This window comes from Watersipora subatra, chromosome 4 (assembly GCF_963576615.1).
Source record: "Watersipora subatra chromosome 4, tzWatSuba1.1, whole genome shotgun sequence".
Classification (NCBI taxonomy): Eukaryota; Metazoa; Bryozoa; class Gymnolaemata; order Cheilostomatida; family Watersiporidae; genus Watersipora; species Watersipora subatra.
The window spans coordinates 7,283,398-7,303,581 of NC_088711.1; the positions used below are offsets into that span (position 1 = coordinate 7,283,398).

Below are 20,184 nucleotides of genomic sequence, written 5' to 3' on the forward strand. Positions count from 1 at the left end.
TCTATTGTAGATCTTGTTTGGGTCTTTGTCAAGCACCAGTTAGAGGTACTGTCCATGCGGTGGTTTCTTTTTTCACCCTTAGTCATGTTTTTCTTACTTTTCATTTTAAAACCTAAACCTATTTGATTTTTTAATATAAAAAATCAAATAGGTTTAGTTTGAGACTATTTCCAGATGACTTTCATGCAGAATTCGCTGTTGATAAGCGGAATATATATCTTCGCAAAAAGATCAAAGCTGCTTTTTAGGGTGATGACCATTACAAAACAACATAACTGCACAATGATATGTACTCACTGATGCCTGGATGTGAAATGCATTCTAGGTGTAGCAAATCTTTGTGTGGATACCTACGTAGTTTCATTAGTAGTGCGGTACCAAACACGCTACAGCCGCGCAGTATAATTGCATTGCATACTTTTATTACTGCGCAGTACACAGTATACATGCAGCACAACTATTTTTCAACACACAGTAAGCAATATCGGTGCTGTGGCAGTATTGTCCAATGCACAGCATGCACAGCTTGGTGCTGGGGGCATGTTTCGACTGCGTAGCTCCTAGTGCTAGATTGCTGTAGCGGCTTTTGCATAACACTTTACATACACGCACAGCACATTTTTATAAAAACTTGTCACAGATTCAAGTATTGATTTAACTTTCATGCAACCACGACACGATAGCAAGATTTGAATGCCGCTCAAACTTGAGTACGATTTGGAAAACGAATTGATCACAATCGGTACGTTATATATGATTAAAATGAAAAACCGATATGGTGATAATATGTAAAGTTGATGAGAATACAATACAAAGACCCTAATTTCATTGGAATGGTAATAATGGTTGACTTCCTATTCTAAAATGATATGCGAGTTGGAGGGTTAGAGTTAGCATCTAACAATTTTACGCATTGCAATAAAAGCGCATGAAAAGCCAGCAGAGTCAGCCGACCCACCGTCTCAGTGGCATACTAATGTGCAGTCGCAGTACATGCAGTTTTGAAGAATTTGAAATTTTGAAGAACGCGCATTTGCAGTGTGCATGAATTTCTAAGTTTCAGGTAATGTGTCATGGAAGTAAATGTGCGGTAGATCACAGTCGGCAATTTGCAATAGTTTTAGTTGTAGTAAATGTTTAATGCGCATTAAAAAATTGCAATGCAATGCAAAATTTCTGCATACTTCACTGCAATGATGCGGGCAGTTCTAATGCGTTGCAACCCTGGTAGTCATACAAGCTAATATGAGTCCCGGTTTGGAAGGATGTGCTTTTTCCAATTGTCATCCACATCTACCAGAAACCATACTTCAAACTGCTGTTCTCAGGTCATGCTTGACCTTTAGACCACCATGGAGCAGTCTTTAAAAGGAAGGAAGATTATTAGCCAGTACAACGCATGGGCTCATACAGTGTGAAACCGACTACGTGACAAATCCTATACTCTATTAATGCTGTGCTAGTTTAAAGCACTGAAAGCTGATTGAAATTCCCCCTATGGAGTGGGGAAATTCCCTGATAACGCACACCTTGCTGACTGATCTCTCTTTGATAAAGCCAAAAGTAGTATTGATTAGTGAGGTTTGTAACTGGGCGGCTCCATCTTTGTGCATTTCAGTGAATGAGTAAGACAGGCCTGACACTGGTGAGTACAGATGAACATACAGTACACTCATTGTACACCCTTGACTATTAGAGTTAATATTTGTGTGCTTCGTGATAGAGGAGTTGAAGTTTTAAAGATTAACTACAAAATTTCTGTAGATTTCATCAGAGAGTATTTCTATTTTTCTATCATTTGCGATTGTTTTGTATGTTTAAGATGATCTGATTGCCAGGATGTTTCAAGGTTAAAATCGATAAAACTTGATTACGATTAAAGCGCTCAGATTGAGCAAAAGTGCGATTATAATGACTATAATGGCCGAGTGCTGAGCCCCGTTTTTCTATGTGTACGACTCAAGAGAAGCAGCTCATATAAGAGTCATGAATGTTAAACAGGAAAGGCAGCCAGTTGGCGCAGAAGTATTACATGTATGAACCCATTGGCAGCAATAAAACCTTGTTATCATGAAAACAGGGAAATTGAGATGAAATTGTAAGCAGATGGTATCACTGTAGAATAATGAGAAATAGTCCTGTACATCATTACCTTGTCATCTGACTAGGAGTACAAGAACAGAGCTAAGGAGTACAGCTTTACTAGATATATAGGCTAAGGCGTACAGCTTTACTAGATATATAGACTAAGGAGTACAGCTTTACTAGATATATAGACTAAGGAGTACAGCTTTACTAGATATATAGACTAAGGAGTACAGCTTTACTAGATATATAGATAACATGTTCATAGGATCCTTACTATAATAAGTGCCGTGTCTGTCCGTCTGGCTGAAGCCACATTAAGAGCATTATAAAAAAATGATTACACCACATGAGTATTGAAACCGGATACTTACTTTCAATGCAAGCACACTACAGCTGCACCATTCGACCACCTTTTCGCATCAGAGAATAACTGTGAACATACTTATTACACATGACAATCTCCTATGACAAGCAAGACTGTCAACGTACTAATATTGATAATGATACAAAGATTATTATTTGCTTACATAAAATTAGGTTTAGCTTTCGCTCTGACACCAAAATTTACCCCACTTTAGTTCACTACTTCTAGCAAACATCTAGTAAAAGTAGCAGCTTTAAGACATCAGCAAAAACAGAGATTTTACTGATACTGTCGAATTCACTTTTTCAATAAAGCCAGGGGTTCAATTGAAATGTTAGTTAATAGCTTATGTGATCAGGTAGTGTATGTTAGTGTACTTTCTGTAGATTGTACTCAAGCATCATATATACTTTAGCCTCAGTAGTCTTAGTAACCTTAGGTCAGCTGCAGTAGGATTCTAGCTCAGCTACACACCGATGTAGCTGTGTATGTATATGATGAAAAGATGTATCATCATAATAATCTAAAACAATTCAGTATGATAAATTATAATCAAAAGGCAGCAAGTAATAATACAACTAATTATATTTATAACAGAATAACCATATGTTTCGAGTAACAAATCAGGTTCTTTAAAAAGAAAGTCCTTGACAAAAGTTGATTTATAATGAAAGTAAAGGTGGAAAGGATGCTCAGCGACCTTTTACCTGATATATTCTTATACCACTTGTTCAAGTGATATAAGAATCTATATGTATAAATCACAGCAATTATAATCTAGCAATGAAATATGTATGCATCACTGGATTTGTTCTCGGGACCTTCAGATCTGGAGGCGACAAACTTAATCATTGAGCTACACAAAATACAATGGATTCATTGGGCAAATAGTCATTACATTGGTTAAGATATGCTTGAAGCGCTTGCTTAAGTTAATAACTAGCACTGTTGACCATTACGTGTAACGATTGTAAAACCGGCCCAAAACGCCGGTATTTTTCTAATAAAGATTTTAGTAAAGATCTAGCTTTTCAGGTAAGTTACTAAAATTCATTGAGGGGTAATTATTCTATTATCTGTGCAACATCGGGCATTTGGCCAGCATATCATTCTATATATATATATAAATCTCAAAGTCCATCGTTCAGTGTGTCCAGCTATACCTATTAAAATCTAGAAATGAAAGATCAGCTTCGTGCAGTATTTGATCTCAAAACCTGCCGTTTGCCAGGCGGTAATCTTACCTAATAAGCGACTCAAGATACAATGAATTTATTAGAAGATATGTTGGTTAAAATATGTGTTATGCAACGTCACTAAGGTTTGCTCTCACCGCTCTTATTAGTAAGTTTAGCAATACAGATAGTAGCGTATACAAATTAGTCATTGGCAATGTGTCAGGCTAATGGCAAGTGACAGGCAACTACATTACCTGCCACTGTTTATAAGCTGTTTTTTAATACCTGTGCAACGTCGGGCATTCAGCTAGTATATATACATGTATATACATATATATAAGTATCGATGTTTGTTGGTCTGTCGGCCCTGTGTTCAGTTATAGCAATGAAAATTTAGTAATAAAAAATCTATTTCATTGAGGATTTGATCTTTGAACCTCTAGGTCTGAAGACCAGCAATCCAAACCACTACATTACGATTGCTCAACTGAATGTAATGATGAATGATTGTGCTCACATTCATTACATCAATTAAAATACTCATGCTCAAAGCGTTTGAGGTTATTAGCTAGCATTGCTGATCCCCATAACATAATGATTATCAAACTGGCTCAAAACACCGCTATTGTCTTAGTAAAGACTTAGACTACTAGCTTATGGGGCAAGTTACTAAAACTCATTGGGTAATTATTTTATCACCCATGCAACTTCAGGCATTTGGCTAGTTTTGTATAAATGAGACAAAAAATAGAGCATGCAATATAGAAGAACAATCCATGTCGGAGGCTCCCCTTGCTCAATCCTTCTTGAGCTTGGCCTTTGTCTTTTATAGTGTAGGCTCTGCCTGCTTTGTCTCAGAAGCGGGACGGTCTCTTCGGAACTGGACGGTGTTTGGCCAGTTGCTCTTTTTGCTTTGCTATCTCTTTCTTCTTTAGGCTCAATGGGATTGAGCCGTCTCTCTCTCTTTATCTCATACCATCTGCCTACCATTTAGGTAAAGCTGTGGCTGGCTGGTGCCTGAGGCCCGCCTCAGCCCGCTTCCTTCACACTCTTCACCTATTAGAGGCCATGGAATGCTGTAATGTACTGCCTGGAGGTGCCATCCATTACACTCAGAAACAATGTTGTCGGATCCTATACTTCAGCTGCTGCATATCTTGCAGCAGTGTCTTCCTTTTTTGTCAACTCAGCTCCGAGCCAGACGCATCATTGGCAGTAAACTTAGCTGCATGTGCCCAGATATCATTGTCCATCAGCAGCTGGCTGGCTCTACTCTGTTCTTTATCCTGTTGGCACACCAATGTCCGGACAATGAGTTTGGCTGGCAGGGCAGGTCTAACTAGATTTTCTGGGAACTGTGTGCTCCCTGAGCGGAGAGGGTGATCTCCTTTGGGAACCTGTGCTTTCCCTCCCCGACCCGTTGCTTTAGCTAACCATTGCGGAGTCGGCAAGTCGAAGTTAAGAAGAGGGTACAAGGCTCCATTTTCAGATTAGGGTTTTAGCTCCGATCCTTAAGAAACCTATACAGGTTACAACTTACAAGGTATACCACGTCGCCATACCGGCTGTCTGTGTGTCTTCCTTTGTGGTGCATCAATTGGTCCCTGAATAGATGCTGCCATGTGCAAAGGTACGAAAAGATAAAGTACTGCTGAATAGTATGGTGCCGCCACCTCCAGTTACTGGCCTCACAGCCTCAGATGCCACACCAGTTTCATCTATCCATTACGTCGTCATATGCCATCTCTTGTGCGCAGCTGTTACTTATGTGACTGTTATCTTGCGAGATGTACCTTTCAGTTCGCTCTATGGATTTCTTGACTGACTTGGCAGCTACCGGGTTCAGCTCTATTTTTAGTGTCTTTGAGGCCGTGGTATCGGCAGAGACTTTTTCACCCTCTTTTCGGCCTCTCAGTGCTTCTTGGCAGAGGAAAGATCTTCGATCATCTAGCCCGTCTCAGTGCTGGTCTGGATGATTCAGATGATGTTCTCCTCGGCATTCTGCATTTCCTTCTAGGCATAAGTGATTGGCCATGAGGGATCATTGCTGGATTCTCCAGAATTGGCTACAAGTGGGTCAGTCGACTCTACTACCTTCAGCCAGTTAAAGTTTTTGTGTATTCTTAGTGGTGCTAGCCAGGCTGGAATTGTTGAGCCGATTCGGTTGGTCAAATCTAGCTCAAAAACATTGCCTTTTGTAAAGCAAAGTGTGCGCCAGTTTGAGCTGGCCTGATTTGAAGCTTTAAATGAAGGCCAAGTGTGGCTCAACAAAAACATCTCCTGCTTCTTTAAAAGCATTGCAATTGATGTTTTTAAAGCCAGCCCCATCCAGACATTCTTCATCTCTGGTTTCCATCTTCTGCAGTGGGTGTCCCACTTCCTTGTCCGAGTAAGCTGATGCCATGCTGTCACACACAGCACCAGACTTCTCATCAAAGTTTAGGAGGCCCTACAACCCTTCTTTCTCTTTTGCTGTTAGTGCCCTTAGCTGGCTCCACATACCCTCAGGAGAATTGATAAGTTTACCTTGATGCGAATCCATTTTGTGTAAGTTTGTTGATAGCTGTATATAAAAAAGTGTGTTGCGTAGATTTGGCTTGGTAGCAGTCCACGATGGAAATGAATTTTCACAAAATATCTGTTGGTCTTTGTGCCAGGTTAACGTATGGGCCTGGTTACTTTTTTTTAATAGAATAGTGTTCCACTTTCGAAGCCCCACCTACATCTCTCTTTTCAATGCTGAAAATGACTGGATACTGCATCAGAAGGTCGATCAGCCACTTGGCCTTCTTGGCAGTTCTTTCGGGCCATCTGAAACAAGTCCTTTAGGTGACTAAAGAAACTCCGCCCTCCTATGTTCTCATGCTCCTAACCATTTAGTCTGGGCAAAAGAAGAGCAGTTACCCATCTAGCTGGTAGTCCTCTACTCTCACGTGGGTCTTTACTGCAACAACGACTCGAGGTGTCAGGGGCTGCTTGGTGAGGTCTACCGACCATGTGACTACACTACCATTTGGTCCAGGTCGGTTCAAGCTAGTAGCCAACAAGGGTCTTCTATGCAGCTAGCTATCTATCAATCCTAACGGGCAGTAGTTCTGTGTAGTACTTTGACATGAAACAGACATCTCGGTCTGGGTTGGCACTATTAGGCATCTCACTACCCGCACCTTGCTCAACAGCAAGCACTCGTGTCTGTACCTGCATGTTACCTGCCTTCCATTCACAAACACTGCGGGCTGCTGAAATTCCATCGCGCTCTGGTGAGCCACCAAGAATGGCATCCCCGTGATAGCATCTTCACTGATGGGGCTCACCACAAAGACCTTCTTAGTTCTTACATTTCTCAATCATACTGGCAGTTGGATCATTCAGTAAAATGGTAGCCAAGTCTTGTCGGTCAATAGACCACGACTATTGCTTTCCTTTATTTGACCCTGCACAACTTTGGGTAGCCAATTTAATGCTTGCTTAGCAGGCTCATTGTGCACTCAGTGCCAATCAGAAATTGTATGAGTCGACCCTCTAGCTTTCTTGGGAGAAAATAGCTACTTGAGTGGGGCCGATGCAACACCTGTGCCCTAATCGGCTCTGGCCTGTCTTTGCTCCTGGGGGCAATTGGGTCTAGTCTACGTGCTATTTAGCCCGCCACTTTTAAGACAGATGCCTGTTTGTCTGACTTGTTAGTATGCTGGGTGCAGCTGGAGTTGTTCATGTCACTTTTACAGCAAGAGTCTGGCATGCCGGTGATCTAGCTTCCCTTGTTTCCTTGTCTACTCCTGGCCACCCTGCCTGAAGTGGACTGGGGTGTACCCGACTAGTCGTCTTCCCTTCTAACTGGGGTTGTTTTCAGGAGACTGGACTCAAGCTTCCTAAAAGCTTTGTAGCAGTTGTAGGTAGCCAGGGGAACCTCATTTTTTTCTGCTCCACTCCTGGCGGTTGTGGTACTTTAAGCATGAACCCATCCTGGCTCTATCAGTTCAGTCAAATTATCAGTGTGCCTGTTGCTTGAGTTACACGTGATTAGGGCCTTTGTGCAATCAATAGTTGGCAGTTGTTTTGCAGGTTCAGGCATTTCTTGCTTGGGCAGTGCCGCAGGATGTTTCTCTTGCCCTCGCGGCTCCAGTATTGGTCTTGGCTTGGACCTCCTCTTTGAAACTGCAGTGCTCGTCCTGCAGCTGCTGAACCACTTCATTAGCTTCTACACTAAAAGTGCTGGCTAACGGATTGAACCTGCACCACTGCTACCTGTCTGTCTGTCTGTCCCTTCACAAGGCTGCCTGGTAGCTGCTGGTATCTCTCCGTTTTGACCGGAAACAACTCTGTTCCAGCTAGCATTGCATCATTTAACATAGAGGCAGCTACCGCTACAAAATGTTGTTGGAGGCAGGGATTGCTTAGCATGCTGCCAATCATCTCTTTTGCCATGTTGGCCCACTAGGGTACGAAAAGTCTCAGCAAGCCTCTCAGGTCAGTTGTTCTACTTTGATGGCATGCTCCTGAAAAGTGGTCTGTGCATTTCTTTGCAGGAAACTCAGTTCTGGTTAGACCTGCTTTAGGAGACAAGCTACATCAAGCCCTGAGAGCGTCAAAGGTGGCTCCGACTTGGTTGGTTTATGAGTCATATAGACTCATAAATTTACTAGATCTAAGCATTAAATATCTCTACATCTTTCTCCAATAGCTCTCCCAGGTGCAACAGCCCAGTGGCCGCGTCCACCAGTTGGATCTGGTTACCTTCCAGATATGGCTTTTGGTGTATTCCATATCCCTGACACCTGCATACTGAGGCACTTTACACTGATTGGGTGCTACCGCAGCTCTTAGTACCATCACCAACCTTTCTAATACATTGGCCAGACAGTCAAATTTTGTTGTTGTGCTCCGGGCACGCCGGATAGCCTCTCATTTGCGAGCTTACCCCTTAGAGGTTTAGAGGCAGGCTGCCATTTTTGAGTTTTCTATACTGTAGACTTCTGGCTACTCCATCTCGAGAGCCAGATGTGCTCTTCAGGTCTGGCCGACAGCTGGGCGGCAGCCGGCAGGTCGCTCTTACAGCCAGGCTGTTTGTCTCTTCTCTCATTTCAGTAGGGCTGATCTGTCTCTCTTGGCCGTCTTTCTACAAGCCGGGTAAGGCTGCAGCCAGCCAAGGCCTTGGGCATCTGCCCGCGATGGCGGTTGTTGGCTTCTTCCGCAAATCCAAAATTAGTCATTGCCAGTCAGTTCAGATTAGGCAGCTGTTAGGTTGCGTAAATATATCTTTACATAGAGCTATTGTGTGGGACGGTTTGTTCTAAATTGATATAATAATAAAATTAATAATAGGAAATAAGAACAGTTAAAGTAATATTGTAATGACACGCGTGTGACCTTGATACACTGTATATAAAGATTATAGTATGATTACAGAAAACCCTCAACAAGAATTTGCCTTACCAAACAATACTTTCTGTAAAAAAATTATAAGCAGTGACAGAAAACATTAAATAATGGCTTTTAGTAGCTTTTTGTGAGTATTTAGCACTTTTGGCCAAGATGAATGGTAAATTATCTTGAATGTCCAATATTGCCATAGTTATCTACAACAAACAAGTTTTTGAGCAGGGCATCGCACAACTCTCAGCTTTATACAGTTTGCTTAGTCTCTGCTATATGGCATGATGAATATGGTCTCTTCTATATGGCATAATGAATATGGTCTCTTCTATGTGGTATGATGAATATGGTCTCTTCTATATGGTATGTTAAATATGGTCTCTTTTATATGGTATGACAAATATGGTCTCTTCTATATGACATGATGAATATGGTCTCTTCTATATGGTATGATGAATATGGTCTCTTCTATATGGTATGATGAATATGGTCTCTTCTATATGGTATGACAAATATGGTCTGTTCTATATGACATGATGAATATGGTCTCTTCTATATGGCATGATGAATATGGCCTCTTCTATATGGCATGTTGAATGTGGTCTCCTCTATATGGCATTATGAATATGGTCTCTTCTATATGGCATGATGAATATTGTCTCTTCTATATGGTATGATGAATGCGCCTAAACTTTTGTGCAGAACCAAGAAAAATGTTGAGTAGAATCAGCAGCAGTGATTCTGAGCTGGCCAAAAAGTTAGGACAGATTGAACATCGTTACCTCTCTGCCCAGCTTACTCCAGATGAGTCGGCCAAACCAGGTAGAAAGCTTTAAACTTGTGTATTCAGGTTTCTACTATCATTATTGCCTCGTGTGTACAGTACTGGTACATAAGCTAGCATTATACACACGTGTAAGTATTATAGATGCTACTGTACCTCGTCGGTACTGTACTGGTCCATAAGCTAGCACTATAAACATTTGTAAGTATTATAGATGCAGCTGATGCTACTGTACCTGTATTATATTTGTCTTCTGTACAAGTAATTTTAATGAAAATAAACATTGTATTTCAAGGTTTCTTAATGCATGGATTGGGTTAGCAGCCAAGTATATCATAAAAACTAGGTCCCAGGTTTGCATGTTAGTTGTATCTCATTTTATGAAAATAATATGATTATGTTTAGAACATTTTTATGTAATGTTACTGGATTAAATTTAGTATATAAATTAGCATGAACTTATTGTACTGTTGTTATATTTATATATTCTGAACATCAAAGATGAACTTACAAAAATTTTATAAGATTTTGAAAGTTTCGGTATTTTTCTATCATTTGCAATGTTTTTTGTTGTTTGAAGTACCATATTTGACTGCCAGGATGTTTCAAGATTAAAATCAATAAAACTTGATAGCAGTTAAAATGCTCAGAATAAAATATACACGAAATGACCCCACTAGTTTCTATCATTGTTATACATGTAGTTGATACTGGCTATTGCATTCAAGTTGGTGTTGGTTCAAGACTCTGTTGGTCTCTTTGCAACTCTAGATGTCATAATCACACTTTTTCTTGAGCTGAGCAGTTTAACAGCAGTCAAGTTTTGTTGATTTTAATCTTAAAACATCCTAGCAGTCAAATATGGTACTTCAAACAACAAAAAACATTGTAAATGATAAAAAAATACCGATACTTTTTGATAAAATTTATAACAATTTTGTGCAAGTTTATCTTTAATCCAAATCCATTTAGTTTTGATAATTATCTGCTTTAATAATAAATATTATGAATTTGCTCAGCATTTTAATATTTGATGAGCTATTAATTGCAGGGACCACAACAATAGTAGAAGAAAATCTATATGTATACAGTTTAAAAGCACATGTATACTAAAGGCCCATGAATGCATGCAGGATTAACTAGGTTACTAAATACATAACTACGGGTTTGCAGCGCTAGTGCAGCATGTAGGAGAGGCCTTCATCCTGCCAACTCTGAAGGGCTACATGTCAGATATCTCATACATGGGAAGTACATATGAGTTTACGGCTTTGCCTGGCAAGTCAGACTTTGATATCCAATTCTTTATTAAACTTCCAATTACGAGAGAATATGGCAGGAAAGTTTTTGGCTCTGAAGTAGAGAGTTCTGGGAATGCAGCTTGGAAGTTTGTGAAAGGAGGACCGGCCAACCTCCTTGACGATGCTGGATATCTCTCTACATATAAGGTAACTACTTAAAGGAAAATTATAAGTTGAATATCTGCTATTCTGTGTGCTCATAATTAAAGGACATCCAACTGTTTTTATGTCATAACCCCGCCTTCTCAAATTCTGCTTACAGGCACTCAACGTTATAAAAAGCACCATTGATAGGGCTTTGACTGGAAATCCAAGACTAACGTTTCAAGGTGGCCCTGTTGAGATCACACGGTCCACTAGCGGCCCAGCAGTAACTCTCAACGTTAAGTGGAGAGGAGAAAGGGTCAGCATTGATATTGTTGTATGTTTAAAAGCTGCCGACTTGGGAAACAGGTAATCCATATCCTAACATACTCATTGTGTAATCACAACAGTTTTGTGCATTTATTAGTCATACCTTGACATACAGCTTTCTCGGAATGAGCTCATATGTCGATGTTCTCATATCTCGATCAATACAGTATTTCCTATATAAAATAATTAAATACAAATTAATCCGTTCCCATATCAAGAACAAACTACCTAAAAACAGAATAATGCGATGGAAAAACGTGTTTTAAATTGATGTAATTTAGCACTACCCTCACAAAGTAACAAATACCTGCCTGTATTTATCGGTTATGATTTGTAATAAAATTTAACAATGCTGTGTACAGTACTGTATGGAATGGAGTTCTCACCTTCATGACAGCGGTGTGAGAGAAACTTAACAGCAATACATTTGGTACACTAGACTTAACATAAAAACTTTGAATTTAACCTAATTGAATTAACTTACTAAACACATACTAAACTAAGTTTTAATCTTTTACTGAAGTTAACTCTAATTTTGTCTTTGTCTTAATTTTCTATTATCTGTTTCTGGTTTGGCGCTTTTTGGGTCACTTTCACTTGCTGTAACCTTTAGCCGACCTTTTAAAAACCTTTTTCACACTGATCCAAAAAGAAAGATCAAACGATGCTGTTTTCAGAAAAGGCTCCTCACACACTTGGCTATTTAGTGTTCATAGAGAACTGGCTCGTATCTCAAAGCTTTCTTGTATCTCAAGGCAGGAACTTGCTCAAAATTTAGCTCATATCTCAATTTTCTCGTATGTTGGGGCAGTCATATGCCGAAGTATGACTGTATTCTGAACTGTATTAGAATTGCAAAGAATCTGTCTTCATGACTTTATTGACATGGTAAGACAATGTGTATTTTAATAAGTTACTGTGTATTTTAGTCAGTGTGTATTTTATTAAGTTATTACGTATTTTAGTAAGTAACTGTGTATTTTAGTAAGTTACTGTGTATTTTAGTAAGTTACTGTGTATTTTAGTAAGTTATTATGTATTTTAGTAAGTTACTGTGTATTTTAGTAAGGCACTGTGTATTTTAGTAAGTTCCTGTGTATTTTAGTAAGGCGCGGTGTATTTTAGTAAGTTACTGTGTATTTTAGTGAGTTTGATCTTGTGGCCAAACCCTATGTCAAATCAACAATGGCTCCAATCAGCAGATATTGGAGGCTTTCATATTCAAGCCATGAGCTGGAGCTACTCCGCAAGTTTCACTATAATCATCCGTGAGTAAATACTTTAATGAGTTTAATGTTATAAAGGTGCCCGCTGTATCCACTTGCAAGTCTTAGTATAAAGCTGGGCAGCAGGTGTGACAAAATGAGACTTAACATTATTATGCTCCTATATAACTCCCAGCTATTGCAAACTGATCTAGTAGTGTAACTAAACATGTCTTCTAATTATGTTTAGACGTAAAAACACTTTGCTGCGTATCATGAAGTTGGTTAAACAGCACCACTCACAGCTTGGACTTTTTCCAAGTTATTTCTACAAAAACATCTTATTCTTGATGGTTGAAGAGAACCCCTCTGCTGACTGGGACCGTCAAAGTGATCTAGCAGCAAGGTGAGCATACTCATGATCTGTGTGGCACATTTGATAAGATAACAAAGTGTTCAATACTATGGAATCAGCAATACAGTCGCTTACATAGTATTTTGGAATGCCAGTAAGTAACTTTATTGATAGCTAAGCATTACCTCATATGATTAATGAGTAACTGAGGAAGTTGTCTTCCCTCTTGGGTATTTGATTTTACGTTCAGAAAAATGCTGTTTAAAAATATTCTAGTGGCAAATGATAATTGAGTGATAGAGATGTCCACATGTGCTCCTAGATGCAACTCTTGTGTTTTTAAGCATATATGCTGTACCAACACATGACAACTTTTATATGTGTAATAACAGCAGATAAACAACACATTACATTACGTGATAACATAACGTGACAACTAAAAGAGCATGCGACTCACCAGAATATCGCTAGAGTATAATTTAATTATATGAATATATTTCATTGATAGGTTTAAAGATATGGTTGTTCTCATTCAACGAGTCCTACAGTCTCGAAACCTACCTCTGCATTTCAACAGAAAAGTTAATTATTTGGAGGACATGGAGTCAACCAGAATTGAAGTAGTCGCTAACTTCCTGAAGCGCATCGTATCGCAGGGAAAGTATATCGAGCTTCTGAATGTTATAGAAACTTGACTGTTATAAAAGATTTGAGCTGCTATTAAAACTGTAACAATACTGTCATTCAGAGCGTGACCTAAAACTCAAAAATATTTAAAACTTGAACAGTATTTCTTTAAAGGAGCGAAATCCTTTTGTTTCGAGCGATTCTAGCCGACCTCCTTGGTGTGACCCTGCAATGAAATATAGCCATATATATATACTATATGGAGAGACTTCATGATCTTTAATAATGTAATGAACACCGCAACTGTGCATGTCCCTCACAAGATCACTCTATCAGCCTTAGATATGAACCATATCTATTTTTATTTTTGATATATATATATATTATAATTTTAATATAGAGTATACATAAAAATACAGTTACCTATAATTCTCCCTTAACCAATATGTAAGAAATTTCTCACAACTGTGCATATACAACTGTTCATAAAAAGCCAAATCAATAATGTGATGTTGACTTAGAATATTTCAATATTATTATGAGAGCTGCCAGTCTTTTCATGCTGACCTTCACCTCCCATGTGTGAGCGTAGAGCTAAGATATAAGGACTTACAAAGGTCCTATTGTGTCTTGAGGAGTCTTTGGCAAGGGCGTAAATACAACCAAGTCATCAACCTGGAAAGGAAAGAGTCAGCAACTTAACTGTTTCTGGTATGCCAGCAAAGCTACGATGAACTCAGAGCAGCTACATTAGTTACACATAGAAGAGACATATCTGTCTCCTGAGCGCTAGACTCAATAAGTGAAGAGGTGAGCCTAAAGAGATAACTGGTACATCCTAGCTAACTAGCTCCGTAATACTTACAAATGCAGCCGGTGTATGAGATAATGCAGCCGGTGTATCATCCAGCCGAAGACTGTTGAGATGTGCAGCAGGAGAAAAGAGTGACGAGTCAAGGCCAGCAGGAATGAGGGCACTGTCAGCGAGGAGAGACTTAGACAGAACCTTTTGACAGAGTGACTTCTTCCGACCACTCTTGGATGCACTCAGCATGGCCCTGACCACTAGATAATAGCAAAGTAATAAAATAAAACGCATGACGGCCACAAGACAGTGAAATACATACTAAAACCCTAAATGATATGATATGGCATTGTTGTACCACATACAACTGTCTCGTAGGAAAAGTTAAAGACAATGTCATTACAAAATAATGACATGATATAACAGATAAGCATACATGGTGACAGCAGAAAACATTTTAGCACACAATGTCATGGCACACATAATGGTAATTATATGAGGTGGATGTGTAAAATGTTACAATACATAATATGCCATGACAGTATGTAATATGAATAGCATCAAGTTTCTCTTTCACCCGAAACCATCAACATTTAATTAAGGGTGGCATAAGCCAAGAATTGAAGCTTTATAAAATGATGTGATTTTGTGGGGTACTTCTAAGGTCATGTTGACGTAGATTTAACTATAAGAGAGAAAATCTGTGTATTAGGTTATAAAGAATTTGGGTTAGTGAGCCCATATGGAATCACAAACATGGGTTAGTGAGCCCATATGGAATCACAAACATGGGTTAGTGAGCCCATATGGAATCGCAAACATGGGTTAGTGAGCCCATATGGAGTCACAAGCATGGGTTAGTGAGCCTGTATGGAGTCGCAGATGTGGGTTAGTGAGCCCGTATGGAGTCGCAGACATGGGTTAGTGAGCATCACAAAGAAGATAAGCTTACATTGCTGAGACATTGCAATGCATATTATTTCTTTTTATTAGTATATATATTATACATAGAATGTAGTATGTTAGCCCTTTGATTGCCGCATTATTCGTTGAGCCCTGTGCTACAGCGCTAAATTTTTTTCACTCAAAAACACAACATTGTGTTTTGGCTATTGGTGTATTATTACTTGGTTAATCTAGCCCAACTTAACATCATATCATTAGAATCTTTAACAACAGAATATAACCGGTAGGACATGATTTAGGTGTTCTTATAGCAAACCAGATGATACCAAATAGAAAAAAGCTTGTGTTTGAAATAAAAATACAACTGTCCGGGCTCTAGTTTGTATTTCATAAATGCTAGCCATTTTATTTTGCTACTAGAAGTGTTAAGATGAAAGCTGTTTGGACAATCCAGAATAAAGTAATGCAGTTACATAAGTAATATGAATATAAAACATACTGGAAATGGAGCTCTGAAAAAATGTAATATCTAACAAATAAATTTGTACCATTCAAAATATGATCATCAATAGCAGAAGCTTCCGACAAAAACATAAGACACACCATACAATAACATAAGTCTTGCTTATAGATATAAATGGTTTCGGATCATTGGCTTTTGCAAAACTTTGTCTTTGCTATTGGTGAGAAAGCAACTACCAAGCAATAAAGCGTTTCCTTTTAATATTTCATAGATGTATCAAGGCTTATATTGTGCTGAAACTCGAGTTAATTTAATATTTCATAGATGTATCAAGGCTTATACTGTGTTGAAACTCGGGTTAAGGGGGCTGTCACAAAGTTTTGAAAGTGTTGAAAAATATTTAATAAGCGTTCGCAACATCCGATTAAATGGGTGCTATTTTGCAGTTATCCTTTTCTTTTACCACTATTAATGAAATGCTCGTCCTAACTGCCTAAAACTGCTTCATAGGCAATTTAAATATATTTTCACTGTGAATATATCAGACTTGTAGATATTTTGTAAATGTATCATGCTCAATCAGCGATCGTTAAGTTTCATCAATTCTAAGCCATTGCAGATTCGTAGAAATACACAAACGGCACCTGAAGAGTTAATTATCTACTATGAAAGATGTTCCTATAATCTTTTTTACAAGAGTTAATTTTTCTAAAACAAAACTTCAATGATCATGCATATACCAGAGGGCCGCCCTGCACCAGCTGCACCTACATATAGACATCACGGTAGGCATGTAACTGCTGGATAATGATGATCGTTTCAAGGTTAACTAATTCCAATTTTCTTATAAAGGACTTCCTGAAAGATTATCATGACATAGTATTATGACATAAAGTACCTACAGAAAAACAATATGACAGCGTATAAAATATTATTATTTCTTAAAGTTTACACCTTCACATCTGCCTTTTATTCTGCTATCAAGTTCCTGTCCACACTCCACCCTTACTCTTTCACCCATCTCTTAATCTGCAGTCAAAATTATGCCAACACCTCACCCTTACGACTGCGCCCACTACTTTTGTAGTTTTTGTATATTTTTTACAAAAGAATGGATAATCTGCTACTGGCATGATATGATACTTTAAATTACAAACATACTTGAAGGGCTGGGAGAGCACGACTTCTTTCTTGCTTGGCCGGCTAGTGAGCGCTCACATCTAGAAGTGTTGGTAAGATAAATAGCCAGGTCTGGGCTAGCAGATGCAAGTGACAATCTTTGACCACTCTCCCTATCACCCTGGTCTAAGACTGGACTCATTTCTAACTTGGGAGGAATGGCCATAACTACATGTTTGCTCAACCGCCTGGCGCTCCCTGACCCACGAGACCGGAGAAGTACATCTGTGAAGCAACATGGCATTAGGTTAACTCATTTAGTTCTATCACCAAGCTGCTCAAGGCGCGTGAGAAGACAACAAACAGATACTTAGATATGATTTTCTCTTAAAGCTTGTAGTTGTCAGAACAACTTAATAGGAGTAATCTGTGATCGATGCCTTTTGGCATATGGACGATATTATTTAAGAAAAAAACTGCAGAAACCTTTCCTAGCAATTTACCTTTGAATACAAAAATCAACTTAATTTAAGATAACATACTCGCATATTTAAACAAATTTATTTAAGCTTTTTGACTATTGAAGATCAAGTTGAGTGGTATAGAGGTTGGAATAATTCAGCTTACTGACAGCCTACGGGACCAAAAAAAACTTCACAAAACGTATCGCAGCGTCAGCAAAAACCGTTGTGATAGTTTAAATTTAACGTTTTATTCATAAAATAAATTTAACACACTCAAACAGTCACAGTATTTTTTATATCTGATATTCTCATAGAACCTTGCTTACAAATACTTAATACTATCCAATGATTAACTTTTGATGCCAACTAAAGGGTGATTAATCAACCACTGAGTCAAAATACTTAAACCATAACTGTCACGAACAACTTTTATCGTATTTTCTAGGTAAATCAGACACGCTGGTTCCGATTTTGTACTCAAAATAAAGATTAGTCCACTAACCTTCAAAGTCATTTAGGCTTTTTTAAAGCGTTTCAATATCCGTTTCAAAAACAACACAATCGGCATTACAAGCCCCGCCCATAAATATGTGACGAAACCTAGCTTTTTCAGAAACGGAAATTGGGAATGTTTAGTCCGATTTAGAATAATAGAGATGGGTGTCTTAAAACCCATTATTATCTAAATCCAGCCTGCAAAATAGTTTCAGTTTTTTATGAAAGGGATATAAACTATTTAAAATTGCTCGCAGCTTGTTACATGACGTTTAAATGGGCTGGACGCCGAGAAAAATGAGCTCAAAAAGCGCGGCTTTATCACGAGCTAGCGTTGTTATTGCGCTTTTTAAATATGCAATGCTAAATAGCTTATCTACCTTTCAGAAAAGACTGATATTATTTTTAAGGCTGAATTTAGATATTAATGGATTTTAAAACACCCATCTCTATTATTCTAAATCGGTCTAAACATCCCTACGTAACTTCTGTTCCTAAAAAGCTAGGTTACGTCAAGTATTTATGGGCGGAGCTTGTTATGCCGATCGTGTTGTTTTCGAGACCGATATTAAAACGCTATAAAAAGTTCTTCATTACTCTGAAAGTTAGTGGCCTAATCTTTATTTTGATTACAAAATCGGAATCAGCATGTCTGATTTACCTAGTGAATATGATAAAAGTTGTTCGTGGCAGTCATGGTTTAAATAGCAGAGAGCTAAAAGACTTAAATAGATCATCTCTGTAGCAATCATTCCAAGTAAAGATATGTGCCATTTTAATATGGCACAAGTCAGCAAAGCTCATAACTAACTAGTCTTTCTCTTGTTGTTACGAATCAGGTTCAAATATTATTTAAATAGTAAACGTTAAATTTCATATTTTGTGTTATCTCCCATTAGAGTAGATGAACTAGTGGATAGGTAAGTGCAAAAACCTGTATTGTCATCTCCTGAATGTGCTATTAAACAATGGCAAACAGGAGACAACAAATCCACAGTTATTGTTTAATCGTAAACCAAAAAGGAAAATGCTGCTCTCTGTTAGGAGATGTGAAATTCTCTCAGCACACTTGTAAATAATTTGCATGAAAAAAACCTTTTTCGCCTTGAACATGCTTACATAAGATCGCCACAGAGATATAGTCAAAACATGTAATCCTAAAGGCATTCTGCAGTATACTCTTACAAGACTCACTCTTATGTGTAAGGCTTTCTCTTGGTGTTTGAGTTTTGAGTGATGAGTCTAACAGCTTCTCTACAGTTGTCCTCCTAAACGCATATGTTTTAGCAGACTGGCAATTCTACAAGCATAAAACATCACTGCACATCAGTCAGCTTGTAGTGGCCATCTTGTAGCGGTCAGCGACACGAGTTGTTAGATCTCTTTTAGTAACTTCCTTATATTGTCGTTGACTCTAGTCATACTGATGAACAAAGAGAAAAATAAAACTGATCAGAGCGATTCCACCAACCTCAACAGAATCGGCAGGTGTTGATACACGTGAGCTTATTTGTGCTGGTGTCTTCAAAATAGGTGTGTTGGCTTGGCAAACAGTGTTTTTAGCAGCGCTTTCTTCCTGGTCTGCAATTCATAACATGAGCATTTGTGTTCTAACTTATTAATAAAAAGATTTATATGATCTTTGAGTAATCTTTACATGATGTAAATGTTTTAGCTCTTGCAGTACCAATCTTTCACCCACACACACCAGGCTTTTGTATTTTTAACTCTGGAAATAGTTCAGAATTATGCTGCAGAAAGACATGCTCAATGTTAGCCCTTGCAGAGGGCCTAAAACACCTCAATGTCATACAACTATCAAACAAAAATCAACAAACACAGTTGGGTGTCGAATCATGATGTTGAGTGTTTCCAAAACCCTCTCTGACCACTTGTACTTGATGATCAACCATAAAACTAATCATCATAGTTTACTTCCTAATGTACATATCTATACAATTCTTAAAGTATGTCCGTCCGTCCGTCTGCATTCCGGCTATAGATATAGCAATAGCGCACGATGATTATTTTACAGATGCGGTCATGCGCTACGACGCCCATGTAAAGAACTATTTTTCATAAGGTTCAAAACTATATCTGGGGTCAAGGCCAATTCTTTCCACGCAGACAATTACATTGCCTCCGTGGAAAGAGTCTCCGTTGAGTAGGAGTGTCTCCATATTCAAAGTTTTGATGGATAGCTTCTGGTGGCACAGTAACCTTTGTTAGATACACACACACAC

General features: G+C 38.5%; 2 protein-coding genes across 3 annotated transcripts in view; one reads left to right on the forward strand and one right to left on the reverse strand.

The window, feature by feature from the left end:
• The first annotated feature begins 1,611 nt into the window (after positions 1 to 1,611).
• On the forward strand, positions 1,612 to 13,757 carry LOC137393868 (cyclic GMP-AMP synthase-like receptor). The gene is made up of 7 exons (XM_068080580.1): positions 1,612 to 1,645; positions 9,706 to 9,825; positions 10,961 to 11,235; positions 11,351 to 11,541; positions 12,648 to 12,770; positions 12,958 to 13,113; positions 13,571 to 13,757. The coding sequence occupies exons 2-7, from the start codon at positions 9,717 to 9,719 to the stop codon at positions 13,755 to 13,757; spliced, it is 1,041 nt and encodes a 346-aa protein (XP_067936681.1). The 5' UTR covers positions 1,612 to 1,645; positions 9,706 to 9,716.
• The window catches only part of LOC137393092 (disks large-associated protein 5-like), a 40,525-nt gene continuing 34,062 nt past the window's right edge, over positions 13,722 to 20,184 (reverse strand). For both annotated transcript variants that reach the window (XM_068079501.1, XM_068079500.1), the window contains 6 exons: positions 19,413 to 19,522; positions 19,136 to 19,241; positions 17,025 to 17,267; positions 14,555 to 14,754; positions 14,303 to 14,364; positions 13,722 to 13,915 (listed from right to left, as the gene is read on the reverse strand). In XM_068079501.1, coding sequence (XP_067935602.1) covers positions 13,858 to 13,915; positions 14,303 to 14,364; positions 14,555 to 14,754; positions 17,025 to 17,267; positions 19,136 to 19,241; positions 19,413 to 19,522 — 779 coding nt within the window. In that variant the 3' untranslated portion in view covers positions 13,722 to 13,857. The remainder of the gene's footprint in view (positions 13,916 to 14,302; positions 14,365 to 14,554; positions 14,755 to 17,024; positions 17,268 to 19,135; positions 19,242 to 19,412; positions 19,523 to 20,184) is intronic.

Bases quoted from the DNA above. Each gene is read 5' to 3' on its own strand.
- LOC137393868 (XM_068080580.1), top strand. From the start codon at position 9,717: ATGTTGAGTAGAATCAGCAGCAGTGATTCTGAGCTGGCCAAAAAGTTA. The intron at 11,542-12,647 runs GTAATCCATATC...TGTGTATTTTAG, and splicing joins GCTGCCGACTTGGGAAACAG to TGAGTTTGATCTTGTGGCCA. The intron at 12,771-12,957 runs GTGAGTAAATAC...AATTATGTTTAG, and splicing joins AAGTTTCACTATAATCATCC to ACGTAAAAACACTTTGCTGC.